The sequence below is a fragment of the Rhinatrema bivittatum genome, chromosome 11 (assembly GCF_901001135.1).
Source record: "Rhinatrema bivittatum chromosome 11, aRhiBiv1.1, whole genome shotgun sequence".
In the NCBI taxonomy this organism is placed as follows: domain Eukaryota; kingdom Metazoa; phylum Chordata; class Amphibia; order Gymnophiona; family Rhinatrematidae; genus Rhinatrema; species Rhinatrema bivittatum.
Window position 1 is genome coordinate 78,150,587 of NC_042625.1, and position 14,419 is coordinate 78,165,005.

Below are 14,419 nucleotides of genomic sequence, written 5' to 3' on the forward strand. Positions count from 1 at the left end.
CCCTTTGGAAAACCCAATTTCAAAAAAGTCACACATAAGGCAGGAATATTACCATCACTTTAATGTTGTTTAAATGTACCTTTCGGAAAAGGAGGCTATTTAAATATGTTTATTCCACCTCATTCAGCCACTTGCTATTCTAGGAGGATTGCAACTGAACATAAAACATTCAGAACAAAAAAAAAAAAAAAAAAAAAAATATATATATATATATATATATAATAAAATCAGGACAAATCAACACCACCTCCCCTTGACAATCATAGACTACATTTCTCAGCTCAGAGAAATATTCAAACACAATGGAGAAGGAAATGATTCCTGGATCTTTAGAAGAAGGGGATTTTATATTTCACTTCCTAGCCTGTCTCACACACTGGGAGATTTGGCATGACTTTAAAACTTATTTAAATTTCCAGATTTATTTATAAAACCCAACTTTTCTCATTGGGCTACAAGATGGTGAACTACAATATATAAATCAAGTAAATAAATCTCCCCACTACAATCTTGTCTGTTCCTCATTCTCAAAAGTGGCAACTTGCAAGTCTACCTGGTTAACAGTAAAAGGTTTATCAGCCTAGCTGGGTCCTTCCTTCCTCGCAGCAAACGTTTTTCAAGGGTTTCAGGTATACGATTAGCTGACACACAGCAAAAACCCTTTCATGTGCTGGCACTGCCTCTGAATCTTAGACCAGCTCTCTCAAAGGCCGGGTATAACTTACATGTCATGTCAACTTTGTTTTTTTGTTGTGCTAACAATGTTTCCTGTTCATACCCCAGATCAGTCCAGACAAGTGGGTTTTGCATCCCTACTGGCAGATGGAGGGCTGAGAACTAAAAACAACTTTTCATGCACTGATACGTAACAGAGAGTGCCACCTGCAGTCCCTCGGTATTTTTCTGTCTCCAGCAGATGGTAGAGGTGCAAATCTGCAGGCTGACAAACAAGAAAGGAAACTGGATAAAAAAATAGGAGAGAGGCCTTTGAGAGAAGGCAAGATGATTAGAAGATGCGTTCCCTGAGGTGTTAGGTATCTTTGTGGGCCATCCCTCAGGTCAAGCCAGGCGAGCGGGAGGTTGGCAATCCCTGTTCGGCGTTAGCTTGCAGCATCCAAGAGTCAGAAAGTCAGGGGACCTGGTTCCCTCTCTCCACCTGAGATCTTCAGACAGCAGCAGGGAAGCATAACTTTCTTTCGGTCTGTGGTTTATTTTGTTATTGGCAGGCTGGTTTTTTTTTGTTTTGTTTTTTTTTTTTTTAAAGAGTTCAACCAGTAAAATGTCCATTGACCGGGGCGTTTAAGGCAGACTGTTTTGGTGAAAAAAAGAGGCCGTGAGTAATTCTGCTGCCGGAGATCGGGGCAGTCTCTGAGCGAGGTACCTGCGCCGCAGTCGATCCAGCTTTCAGCATGGCAGGCAGACTGCGTGTTAGTGCCGCGTGTGCTCTGAAGATGGTGCCTGCTGGTGAACGTGGGAAATCCTGTCGGGCCTCTAGTTCCAGCCGTGCTTTGCAGTGAGTGCGCTATGGGAGGGGAGAGGCCCTCCATGGGGGCGGCAGGAGAGCGATCCGATCGCAAGAGTCTGTCAGGGCTGATTTGGGGGAGATTTTGCTGCGGGAACCCAGCAACTCCCTTCCCCTGCTTTCTCCAGTGGTACAGGTTGGGGGGAGAAGATCAGCGGAATGATGGGCAGTCAGAGGAGGCCACGCCAGATGACTGGGACAGCGAGGTGGAGGATTTCTCCATAGATTTTGTTTTACTGCTGCACAAGGCCTATCTGGCCAGGAGAGGTGCAGGGGGTAAACAGTCCCTCAGTCAAAAATCACAGCAGATCATGAATAGGTCTAAAGAGTCCTCAGTCAGGAGATCAGGGGACCTTCTCTGCCGGTTTGGTCTTAGCCATCCTGAGGGAGATGAGGAATCCGATGATTTGCAGGATGGTCCAGAGGATGAATTGAAGGGGGGTCCAGAGGATGATTTGAAGGGGGGTCCAGGGAATGATCTTGCAGAAGACCCTGGGGATGATCCGGCGGATGACAAAGTCCGGATGGACCATGACAGAACCAAGGATTTAGATGACCCACAAGAGATTCCGATTGTGGAGGGGGATAAACCACAAGTGGTCCGGCTGTTCTGGAAAGAAGAATTGCGACCCCTTATTCCCCAGATGCTAAAGAGGCTGGGTATTAAGGTGTTCCAGGAGGAGTGAGATAATAAAGGGGTAGACCCAGTCCTAGATGGCCTATGAAGTCCGCCGAAGACTTTTTACATTACCTAAGAAGATTAAGCAGCTTATGATTCAGGAGTTGGATGCTCTGAAAGCAGGTCTTAAGGTGGCTAAGGCAATGGTGAAGTTATATCCTTTGTCTGAGGATACTTTGCAGCTTTTGATGTTGCCTAAGGTTGATGCTGCTGTATTGGCGGTCACCAGAAAGCCAACCATGCTGGTGGCTGGGTCAGCTGTGCTTAAGGATGCTCAAGACCAAAAGCTGGAAATTCAGTTGAAGAGTATGTTTGAGGTCTCAGCTTTAAGCCTATGAGCAATGATCTGTGGGAGCCTCATGCAGAGGGCCTGTTTGCACTGGGTTCAAAAGGCTCAGGAGAAGGAGTCTGCTGCTTCTAGCAATTTGACGCAGGTGGCCCAGCTAGAAGCCGGAGCGGCGTATGTGGTGGACGCTTTGTACAATTTGGTCCGGATATCGGCCAGAAGGATGGTCTCAGTGAGGTCAGCACACCAGCTGCTGTGGTTACGGAATTGGTCGGCAGACACGTGGTCTAAATCGCAGCTGTGCAATCTTCCCTTTAAAGGAAAGTTTGTATTTGGAGAGGACCTGAAACAGCTGATTACACATTTGGGGGAGTCAAAGGGGAGCAAGCTACCAGAGGATAAGAAGAGCAACAGGATGACTTTTCCTGCTTGCGCCCGTTTTCGGGATATGAGATTTCATCGACGGCCCTGAAAAAGCAGGGATCAGGAAGGCAGCAATCCTTTCAGGGTTTCTGCAGACCTCCAGGGATGGTTCAGGTCAGGGCACCAGGAACGCTAAATCTTTGCAATGAAGCCAGGATGGTCTACTCCAGCGTGAAAGCCATCAGGGGGAAATCTGACATTTTTACGAGGAGTGAACCAGGATCACCTCAGACCAGTGGGTTTTGGAGGTGATAAGAGACTGCTTTGCTTTAGGATTTTCTTGCCCCATCGGGGAAGCCTTCATGGAATCTCATTGCATGTCCCACAGCAAGCAAGAGGCAGTTCGGGATATGTTCATTTACCTTCAGGAGGTAAAACGTGATCATTCCAGTACTGTTGATGGAGCGGGGTCAAGGGAGGTACGCAATTTATTTTGTGGTTCCCAAAGAGGGTACCTTTCAGCCCATCTTAGATCTTCAGAAGGTCAATGTGGCTCTGCGAGTTCCACGATTCCATATGGAGACGTTGCAGGCAGTGATAGCGGCGGTTCTTCAAGGGAAGTTTCTGGTCTCATTAGATTTAATGGAGGTCTATCTGCACGGAGCATCAGACGTTTCTTTGCTTCATGGTACTGGGGCAGCATTTCCAGTTTCGGGCTCTTCCTTTCAGGTTGGCAACAGCTCCGTGGACTTTCATGAAAGTGATGGTTGTGGTGGTGGTGGCTGCACTGCAAAAAGAAGGGGTTCTTGTTCACCATTATCTGGACGATTGGCTTATCCGGGCAAAGTTGGAGGAAGAATGTTGTCAGTTGGTTCAAAGGGTGCTGGAGATGCTACATTCTCTGGGCTGGGTTGTGAACCTAGCAAGGAGTTATCTGGCTCCAGTACAGTCATTGGAGTATTTGGGGGTGAGATTTGACACCCAGCTGGGCAAGGTGCTTCTTACCTCAGAGAGGATTCTGAAACTGTAGTTGCAGGTAGTCCGGCTACTGTGAATGCCAGTGCCCAAGACCTGGGATTATCTGCAGGTCCTGGGTTCTATGGCATCTACACTAGATTTGGTGCTATGGGCCTTTGCTCACATGGGTCCACTCCAGAGGGCTATGGGTCTTTGCTCACATGCATCCTCCGACATTGAGATCTGTTGTCAGAGGAGTTTCATTGGTCTTTACTGCTGCAGGGGGCCTCCAGATCCAGTCTCTTGTGGTTGCTGCTGTAACCCAATTTGGAGAAGGGGTGGATCTGGAGGTTACATACTGGGCGGTGGTGATCACAGAAGCCAGCCTCAGAGCTTGGGGGATGGTCTGTCAAGGGCAGATGGCCCAAGGGCTGTGGTCATCAGTTGAAGCATCCTGGACTATCAATCGTTTTGAAATGAGGGTGCTTCGTAGGGCATTGATGGGGTTCCTCCCTCCGTTTTGGAGACAAATGGTGAGAGTGTTCTCAGACAATGCAACAATGGTGGCATACATCAATCGGCAAGGCAGGATGAAGAGTCAAGAAGTGGCCCTAGAAGCCCAGGAATTGTTTGTCTAGGCAAAGCAGTATCTGGAGGGGATTGCTACATTACATGTTGCAGGAGTGGACAACAGAGGCAGATTACCTCAGCAGGCAGCAGTTGGATCCGGGGGAATGGAAGTTGTCGGAGGCTTTGGATCTCATCTGGGTCAGTTGGGACTATCCCTATTTGGATCTGATGGTATTGTGCAGCAATGCCAAAGCAATGAGATTCTTCAGCCACAGGAGAGTGGAAGGGGCTGAAGGGATCAATGCTCTGGTTCTTCCATGGCCAACGTGAATTCTGTTGTTTCCTCCATGGCCCATCATAGGTCGAGTGTTGCAGCACATAGAGCGACATCCAGGCAGGGTGGTGTTGGTGGTCCTGGAATGGCTGTGGTGTCCATGGTTTGCGGATCCGATTCATCTTGCTGTGGATGGCTCATCTTCAAGGTCTGCTCTGACAAGGACCTATCTTTTTGAATCTGGTGGATCACTTTTGTTCCGTGGCTTAGCTTTTGAGAGGAGACATTTAAGAGTGAAAGGGTACTCGGAGTCTGTTATTGCTACTTTGCTTCAGGCACAGAGACCATCCACTTCGCTTGCTTATGTCAGGGGGTGGACAGTGTTTGAGACCTAATGTATAGAAGAGGACCTGGAACCATTGCGGATGGATAAGCCACACATCTTGGCTTTTTTGCAGCAGGGCTTGACTAAGGGTCTCGCCTATAATTTGCTTTGGGTACAGGTGGCAGCCTTGGTATGCCTTCGAGGGAGGTTGCAGGAAAAGCAGTTGGTATCTCACCTGGATATTATGATTTCTCAAAGAAGCCAAGAATTTGTGACCCCTGGTGTGAAGGCTGTGTCCTTCAAGGAACCTTAACTTGGTATTGTGAGATCTTTGTGCTTCTTCATCTGAGCCTTTTCAGAGGGCATCGTTGAAGGAACTCACTTTGAAAGCAGTTTTTCTGGTGGCGATTTCTTCAGCCAGAAGGATTTCAGAGCTTCAAGCGTTGTCCCGTAGAGAACTGTTCCTGCGGATTTCAGAGGATGGTGTGTCTTTGCGTATGGTACCCTCATTTTTGCCGAAGGTTGTTTCTTCGTTCCACCTCAGACTGTACAGCTTCAGACTTTTCCGAATTTATCTGGGGAGGGAGAGCTTGCGAGGGAACTTCACTTATTGGATGTTCGGCAGATTCTACTGTGTTATCTTAAGGTCACTCGCAGTTTCTGCCAGTCAGATCATCTGTTGTCTTGTTTGAGGGTACAAAGAAAGGAACCAAGGTGTCTAAGGCCATTATAGCTCATTAGTTAAAGGAGACAATTTTTTCGGCCTCTCTCTGTAAGGTTTGGACAACCTTGGAGGGGTTGCAGGCACAGACTAGAGCGCAAGCAACCTCTTGGGCGGTGTGTCGGTTGGTGTCGCCACAGGAGATCTGTAGAGCAGCCACATGGTCTTCCCTTCACACTTTCACCAGGCATTACTAATTAGATGTACGAGCGCCAGAGGATGAGTTTCAGTGAGTGTGTTTTGACAGCAGGTCTTTTGGGTTCCCACACAATGTAGGGGAGCTTAGGTACATCTCACTTGTCTGGACTGATATGGGGTATGAACAAGAAAGGAAAATTGATTATCTGCTAATTTTCGTTCCTGGAAAATCACAGATCAGTCCAAAAGACTGCAAAGTTTGATTTAAATCTTTAGTGTAGAGCTTCATTTTGTATATAGTTGGAACCTTTGGGGAATGAAAGGGGTTTCTGTGTCCCGTTGGATGTGAGGTCTCCAGTTCAGGGGGCTCCAACCCAGGATTCTATGTTCGCCCTAGGAGGGAGAAGTTGTTACTTGATTTGCTATATGCGCTACATTGGCTTGGGTAGAGATCAATATTGAGAGATTGCAGGTGGCACTCTTGGTTAAGTAGCAGTGCCTGAAAAGTTTTTTAATTCTCTGCCTCCATCTGCTGGTAGGGATGCAAAACTGATCTGTGGTATTCCAGCAACAAAAATTAGCAGGTAAGAACCAATTTTCCTTTATATTCCGCTTTTTCCAGCACTTCACAGCGGATTACATTCAGGTACAGTAAATATTTCCCTGCCCCTGAGGCCCTTATTTTACTAAGCATTTTTCCCAGAGACACAGAATGGGAGAAAAGCCCTAGTAAATCAAACCCTAAATTTGTACCGGAGGCAATCTCTACTGGATTCTTCTAGGTGAACTGGACTGGACTGCCTTGAAGGGGATGCTGGGCTCCATGGAGCATTGATCTGACCCAGCATGGCATGTCTTATGCTCTTATGTGTATTATTGGGGTGTTTTCTATCCTATACTTTTCCAAGGGTAAGAGGTGATAAATTCCTTTCTATGGGGGGAACAATATTTGGCTGATATTATTTATAGACCTGAGCTTCAGACCACAACATTTTTAAGCCCAACTATACTACCTGTCCTGACCATATCCACTGGAAACGAATTCCACAGCTTAATTGTACATTGACTGAAAAAACAAACAAACCCCAAAACCCCAACTTTCTTACATTTGTTTAAAATCTAAAACCAGTTTCATAGTGTCCCCTAGCCTTAGTCCTATTTGAAAGGGCAAGTAACTATTCCCTATCAACCTGTTTATTTATTTACAGGGATCTCTATGTCACCTATGCACTGCTCTAGTCGGCTTACAGAGTGTACATGATTAAAATATAACACAAACACAAAAACTAAACAAAATCTGTTCCACGCCACTCATGACTTTATACATTTCTATTATATTCCTTCCAGATGCAGCCTCTCATCATAGGGGAGCTGTTCCATCCACCTTTATCATTTTGGTTGGCCTTTTTTGCACCTTTTCTAGTTCCACTTTATCTGTTCTGAGATACAGAGATCTGATGATATTCGCAGTTTGGCAATTCCAGTCATTTCTGAATAATTCCTACCATTCTCAGAAAAGGAGGAAGACGACTTGCAAGGAGACGGGCAGGAGGCAAGTGAAGAGGAGGGACCGGACTGGGAAGGCAGACTCGGCTGCTAGACTCTTCTGGCTCCTTAGGTGCCAGAGTCGCTCAGTCTCTAGAGTTAAAAGAGGAACAGCCCGAGGTAAAAGAAGGATCCAAGGATCTGCCTATTCTTTCTGGGATAAAGAAACCATCTAGGGCATTACCAGTGCACACAACCATACTAGAAATGCTTGGAGCAGAATGGGACTGCCCAGATGCCTCTTTTAAATGGTAGGAGAGCTATGGAAAGATTATATTCTGGGCAATGGCAGGATAGGGAGCAACTTTTTAGACTCCCTAAGGTGGATGCAGCAGTAACAAAAACGATTCTGGCTGAAGGAGGGGGTGGCCCTAAGAGATCCATAGGATAGGAAAGTGGAGTCACCCGTAATCATTCGAAGTGGCTTAGTTTCTCTCTCCAAGCAGTGATCTGTGAGGAATATGCAGCAAAGGTGCTAGTGAACTGGATACAGCAGACTCCATGTGGGGTCGAGCTGAAAATGTCACAAGCCAGTGGGTCAGACATGGCATATTTGGAGGCCGTGATGACTTTCATGACAGATATTCTGTATGCCCCGGTTAGGTCATACAGCCAAGCAAATAGCAACAACGATGTTAGCCAGGCGATTGATTTGGTTGAAGAATTGGGTGGCAGACTCTGAATCCAAGGCCAGGCTGAGCAATGCTTCAATTTAAGGGAAGGATGTTGTTCAGTGAAGAACCGGAGAACCTGGGGGATGGGGTGGGGAGTCAAACCCCAGAAATTGCTGGAGGACAAAAGCAGATTGTCCCTATGAGGAGTTTTTGACAAGATCCGGCTTAAATTCAGTAGGCAATATAGACCGGGTAGACCTTTCAGTGCACAGAAATTCAGACCATTAAGCTGAGTGCAGCCCTTTTAGGGGAGCAAGCAAGGAGCTGGAGAGAAGGACACTGTAGGCCAGTCAACAAGCAAAGGCCCATAGTGATGGTGGACATGGCCGCTCCTTAGTCCCACCGATAGGAGGATGCTTGCAAAAGTTTTACAGGGAATGGGTACATATTACCAGGGGTCAGCGGGTCCTGGAAGTAATTTGGTGGGGAGAGCTGAAATTGCCAATAAGAGACGCCTTTCTCCCCTCTCCATGCAAGTTACACAAAAAGGTAGCAGTACAGGCAACAACAGATAGGTTACTTTGTCTGCAAGTGCTAGTTCTGGAAGAAGGGTGGAAAAAAGGAAGATATTCAATCTACTTCAAATTTCCTAAAAAGGAAGTACGTTTTCAGTGGTTCTAGATCTGAGGGGGTGAACCAGTCGCTAAGGTTTCCACACTTCTGCAGAGAGACTGAGGACCGTGACAGCAGCAGTAAGAAAAGTGTATTTGACAGCTTTCGACCTATCAGAGGCAAACCTCAACATCCCAATCACAAGCCACCATCAGCACTGCCTATGCTTTGCAATAATGGGAAGACATTACCAGTTCAAGGCCTTGCCCTTCGGATTAGTCACACTTCCAGGATCTTCATGAAGGTAATAGTGGTAGTACCTGAACATTTGCGCATAAGGGTACATCTGTATCTTGACAACTAGCTGATAAAAGTCGACTCTTGGGAAGAAGGACATTGGGTGACAAACTAGCTCAACAGACACTGGAGAATTTGGTCAACAGAAACAAGAGTCAGTTGAAGCATTTGAAGAGGTTGATCTATCTTGGAACTCAGTTTGATACAGAAAAAGGAAAAGTTTTCATGACAGACCAGAGGCTCAACAAACTACAAGACTAAGTGAGAGGGATAATGGTCACAGCACTACCACAAATTGCCAGTATCTGCAACTTTAGATTCAAATGCCCTCTGCAGCAGAGCCTATTGTCAAGATGGTCACCGCAAATCCAAGCTACAACAGGGCATTGCCATTGACAAGGCAGGCCAAGAAGAGTTTATAATGGTGGTTAGTGAGGGCCAATCTGCAGAGCAAAGTCAGCCTGGAAACACCTCAGTATGTGGTACTGACCATAGAAAATAGCCACTGCTATTACTAGCAACAGTAACATGGACTAGACTTAGTTTTTGGGTACTTGCCAGGTTCTTATGGCCTGGATTGGCCACTGTTGGAAACAGGATGCTGGGCTTGATGGACCCTTGGTCTGACCCAGTATGGCATGTTCTTATGTTCTTAACATAGATGTGAGCAGATTTGGTTGGAGAGAGGGGTGTAATTGTGAGAGGAAGATGGCTGAATGGTGTTACTCATATAGGGAAGAGACATCCTCAATGAACTGCCTGGAGATGCAAGCAGTCTAATATTTCCTTCCAATAGTCAAAGTCATGGCTTTCAAGAATCTTTTGGACAATGCCACAGCAGTGGCCTATAATCAAAGAGGAACAAGGAGTCTGCGAGAAGCAGAAGAAACATGTGGGCAGATACACTTACAGGAGATTGCGCCCTCTCACATAGCAGGATCATTCCATGTTCAAGCAGATTACCTAAGGCAGATGCTAGACCTGGGGAAATGTCAGTGGTTGAAGAGGTTTTCAAGCAAACGGTGGTCAAATGAGAGCACCCCCAAAGGGATCCAAGGGTGGCATGCAAGAACATCAAAGCAAATAAGTTCTACATCCATAAAAGAGAATGGGGATCCAGGGAACTAGGTGTGATGACACAGGTGTGGTCCAGGGACACGCTCCTGTAATATTTCCACCGTGGCCAATGGTAGGAAAAATATTAAGAAGGCTCGCAGATTATCTGGGACCAATTATACAAGCGCTCCAGATTGGGCAAGATGCCTGCGGTACTTGAATTTAGTCAGGCTCGAGGTGGGGGAACTGCCTCAAGTTCACTCAGATGGAAGGCCTTCCACACCAGGGGCCAACAGTCATGGTGGAGTCAGTGCAGTTCTCTCCTAGAAACGGCTCTTGAAAGGAAGAGGTTTAGCAGAAAAGATTACTCAGGGCAGGTAATACAACCTTACTAAAAGCAAGAAAAACATCCACCATGCTAGCATATATTGGAATTTGGAAAATCTTTGAACCATGGCGCAGAAAGAAAAAAAAGATGTTACTGTGGAAAGCACAAGTAGCCACTATTCTGTAGTTTCGCCAGGATGGGCTGGATAAAGGACTAGCTGTGAACTCCCGAAAGGTCCAGATTTCAGCCATAGTGCGCTACAGGGGCTATAGAAGAGGGTCACTCTAATGTCCCATCCGGCCATAGCCCACTTTTTAAAAAGGAGCAAACTACGTTCAGCCACCAGTGAAGCTGCTAGTCCCATCTTGGAACTTACACTTGGTCCTGAAAATACTCATGAAGGCTCCATTTGAGTCCATCAAGAAACCTCTATAAATGATGTCACTTTGAAGAGGACATTCCTGGTAGCTATTTGTTCAGCTAGGAGAACCTCGGAGTTGTAGGCATTTTCCAGGAGGAATCCCTACCTTTCCTTTTCAAAGGAGGAAGTCATAATCAAGACAGTTCCTTCCTTCTTGCCAAAGGTGTCAAGATTCCATCTGACTCCAGAAATTTCTTTACCAGGCTTCAAGAAAGAAGGTCAAAGGAGGGACCTCCAGTTCTTGCATGTGCAAAGGAGTCTACCGAGGTACTTGGAAGTTACAAATGATTTCTGGAAGTCAGATTCTCGGTTTTTGTTATTTGCCAGGGCCCGCAAAGGGGATGAGGCCTTGAAACCTTCAATTGCACGATGGATTAAAGAATAAATAGTGACATCAACATTCTAGAAGGAAAGTGGGTGCCAAAAGCCTCAAGGCACACTCCATGAGGGCTCAGGCAGCATCCTGGACAGAATATAGGCTGGCGACACCGGTGGAAATCTGCAGAGCAGATATATGTGCATCTCTGCATTTGTTTACAAAACATTACAGGTTGAACCTTCAGAAGGACACAGCCTTTGCCATGGGGGTCCTGGAAGCAGCTCTGGGATAGATACTGCTTAGGTACAACTCACCTGTCTGAACTAGTCTGTCAGAATGAAGGTTCAATTAGGTGCAACCTGCTGTCTTTCCTTGAGTCCTGACAAACTAGTCCACTAGACAGTGGTTAAAAAGAAAAAATAAGTATATGTAACCCTAGCTAAGGTCACTAGAAAGTAGTTCTGGAGAGTTCCTGCTCTCCAAAGGGTTCAACAAAAGGATAGAGAGTTCTGTTTTCACGGTGTTCTGCAATTTGCAAGATCCTTCCTGTGTAGGAGGGGTTCACAGAAATGTACAGGTAATTTCTCCAAAGGAGATGGGTTTGAGGAAAGGGCATAAAAGGTGCTTCTATAGGCACTTGGGTGAAAGCAGAGGAGAGCGCTGAAGAGAAGGAGTGAGGAGAAGCAGGTGTAGGGGCTCCTAGCAAAGGATCCTTAGATGAGAGAAGAATCTGATGGAAGTGTTATAGACCATTGTTTAGTGATCCAGAAGTTTGGACGTCGTCAAGGACAAGAAAAATCTGTTCTACCTGGGCTGGCTCACAGTGATGGGTTTGGAAGACCTTGTTTTGTTTTATGCTGGGATCCTATGGGTTTGGGATCCTAGCAGAAGAAAGGATTTAACTACAGAGTTGTAGCTCCTTGTAGTGAGGGATTTAGCAGCAAGGTTAGACTATAATTCAATCAATTGCTCTTTTTCCTATTTTTTGCTATTGAAATCTACATTGCAAGATCACAACCTTCTACATTTTTTTTGTGGACTTTACAATAAATTCTCCTTTTTGGAACCAACTAGGCGTGGACACTGAATTTGTGGCAAGTCTCCCCTTGGGTCTCTCAGAATTTTCTGGTCCCCAAATGGCGATGCCTGGTGGATTAAGACTCATCCCAGGGCTGTGGCAGAGTCAGTCACTACCTCTGCAGTTTCCAAAGGTGATCCCTGTGGAAAGGGGTTTACGTATATATAGAATTCAGTGTACAGTTACAAGAAGAAGGAGGGAAGTAAGGCCCTTTTTTCTAGAAGGGAAATGCAGTCCAGGGAGAAGCAAGCAGAGATAATGCTCAAAGTTCCTTTTCTAATTTCTCTTTCCTTCCTTTCTTTTGCTAGATAGATTTAATTTCAATTCCAGAAAAATCCATCTCGGCTTGGGCAAGAGACTACTGATGCCTTCCCTGCTACACCAAGAGGGAGGTCAGTAGGAATATGCATTTGTTACATCTGTTTCGACGGGTACACGTGTACCACACAGACTCTAGTACATGTGAAGAAAAAAAAAAAAAACAGATTATGTGTGTATTCTAATAATGAGTTATTCACATAATATCTGGGGGTTTTTTTGCATGTACTTGAAAGTTGGCGAGGTATGCACGTACCCACAGAAACAGATGTAACAAATGCACATCCCTAGAGGTCTAGCCAAAATCAGCTTGCCCTCTACCTCCATCTGCTGGTAGGATGGCTAAATCCCACTTATCTGGATTGTTAGGACTCAAGGAAAGACAGTTAGCAGGTAAGAACCTAAGTGAACATTATTTATTTGGATTTGTCACCTGCGGTTGGAGTTTTTTTTTTTTTAAGTACAAAATTAATCCAAAGCTATTTACAGCACATTAAAATAGCAGCAAAAGAGCACAAGTTAATTGCAGTTTCAGAATAGTAAGGTGTAAACGGTTCAGAATAGCAGCAAACATCATATTCTAACTTGAAAATAAAAGGCACCCCTTAGCACTAGTTTTGATAGGTCAACATACATTGGTAAACTCTACCAGTATAGCAAAGATAACAGTAACTAACAAAAAATAAGGAGCCCAGCAGTTTGTAACAGCACATTACCAGATAGACTTGGAAAAGCCACCGTTTAATTCCTGGGAGTTAGCAACAAGGCATGGATGTACTTTTTGGGATCTGTTAGGTAGTTCCTAGTGACCCAAATTAGCCGTTGTCAAATAACCTGGATCAATGATGTACCTAACATGGTACATCATATATTCATACATGTTCCTATGTACTTATAGTTGCAATTATTTTTCCCCCATGTGTGCGCATCAATTTGCACATCACATTTCATTTCATTCCCAGTCTCACTAGGTCCTCCTTCAATTCCTCATTGGGTTTTAAATACTTTGCAATTGTTGTCCAGAGAGAACTGCACATTTTAAGATTGGGCAAGAAAACTGAAGCAGTGGTATCCTGGTGCATCCATGCTGGAGCTTTTATCATTGGTAACAGGCAGCCTCCAGTTCACTGGAATTTTTGTGATACTCGTAATTTATATATGAGTGATTTATATACAAATCAATTTATATGCATATTCATTAGGAATATCCTGAAAACTTCAGTGGATTGGTGTCCACTAGAATTGGAGACTGCATGCCCAATTATTATGCCCAACATGCTAGGGGAGCCCTGTTTGCCAACCTTGGACCATTTTGTACTGGGAACCATAGCAATTCTCAGGCTCTTATCATGTAGCCACACAGGCATGTCAGTGACCGCGATACAGAGCATTCTGGGAGCAGTAGTCCGAGGGAAGGGAGAAGCGAACACGATACCAAGCCCACTTCTTACCTGGCTGTCACTGTCCTGTTGTTGCCGTCGTAGCGTCTCCTGCAGCACGGCTTGGGCTAGCCCTGTCGCTGACTTCTCCTCCGGCGGTAGAGACGGATGTGAAGCTAGACCCCGACACCTCACGCCTTGGAATGGCAACAACCACCTCGCCGCCCGCACACACACCGGCACTACGCAAGCCGCCATCTTCTTTCCCTCACCGTGCTGCCACCCCGCAGCCTATGAGAGGCGAGGTTATTCCTCCACAGACAGCTCGGGCAACCAATCTGAAGAGACAGAAGGAGACGCAGAGAGCGTGCGCAGTCAGCGGCGAGCAGCCATGTTGGATGCGGCAGACAGAAAAGGAGAGGGTGAAAGGCAAGAGCGGGCTACGGTCCCTGCCGTGTGGCGAGCTGATGATGTGCAGAAGCTGTCAGGCGCACAATGTAGTCAGAGTTAGCTGCTTGTTCCATTTTTTTTTAAGCCTTGGTTCAAGGAAGAAAGGCTTATCAGCTTGTCCGGTAGCTCTGTGTGATCTCCTTTCAAGTCGTAAATGATTGGATTTA

The 14,419-nt window shown here is 45.8% G+C and overlaps 1 protein-coding gene across 2 annotated transcripts in view; it reads right to left on the minus strand.

Annotated features, from left to right (window-relative positions):
- TIMM50 (translocase of inner mitochondrial membrane 50) overlaps positions 1-14,127 on the minus strand; it is a 35,788-nt gene extending 21,661 nt beyond the window's left edge. Inside the window, exon 1 of one of the 2 annotated variants that reach the window (XM_029571312.1) lies at positions 13,875-14,127. In XM_029571312.1, the coding sequence (XP_029427172.1) occupies positions 13,875-14,060 (186 nt within the window). In that variant the 5' untranslated portion in view covers positions 14,061-14,127. The remainder of the gene's footprint in view (positions 1-13,874) is intronic. The other variant, XM_029571311.1, reaches the window with a different exon arrangement.
- Between the last annotated feature and the right edge of the window lie 292 nt (positions 14,128-14,419).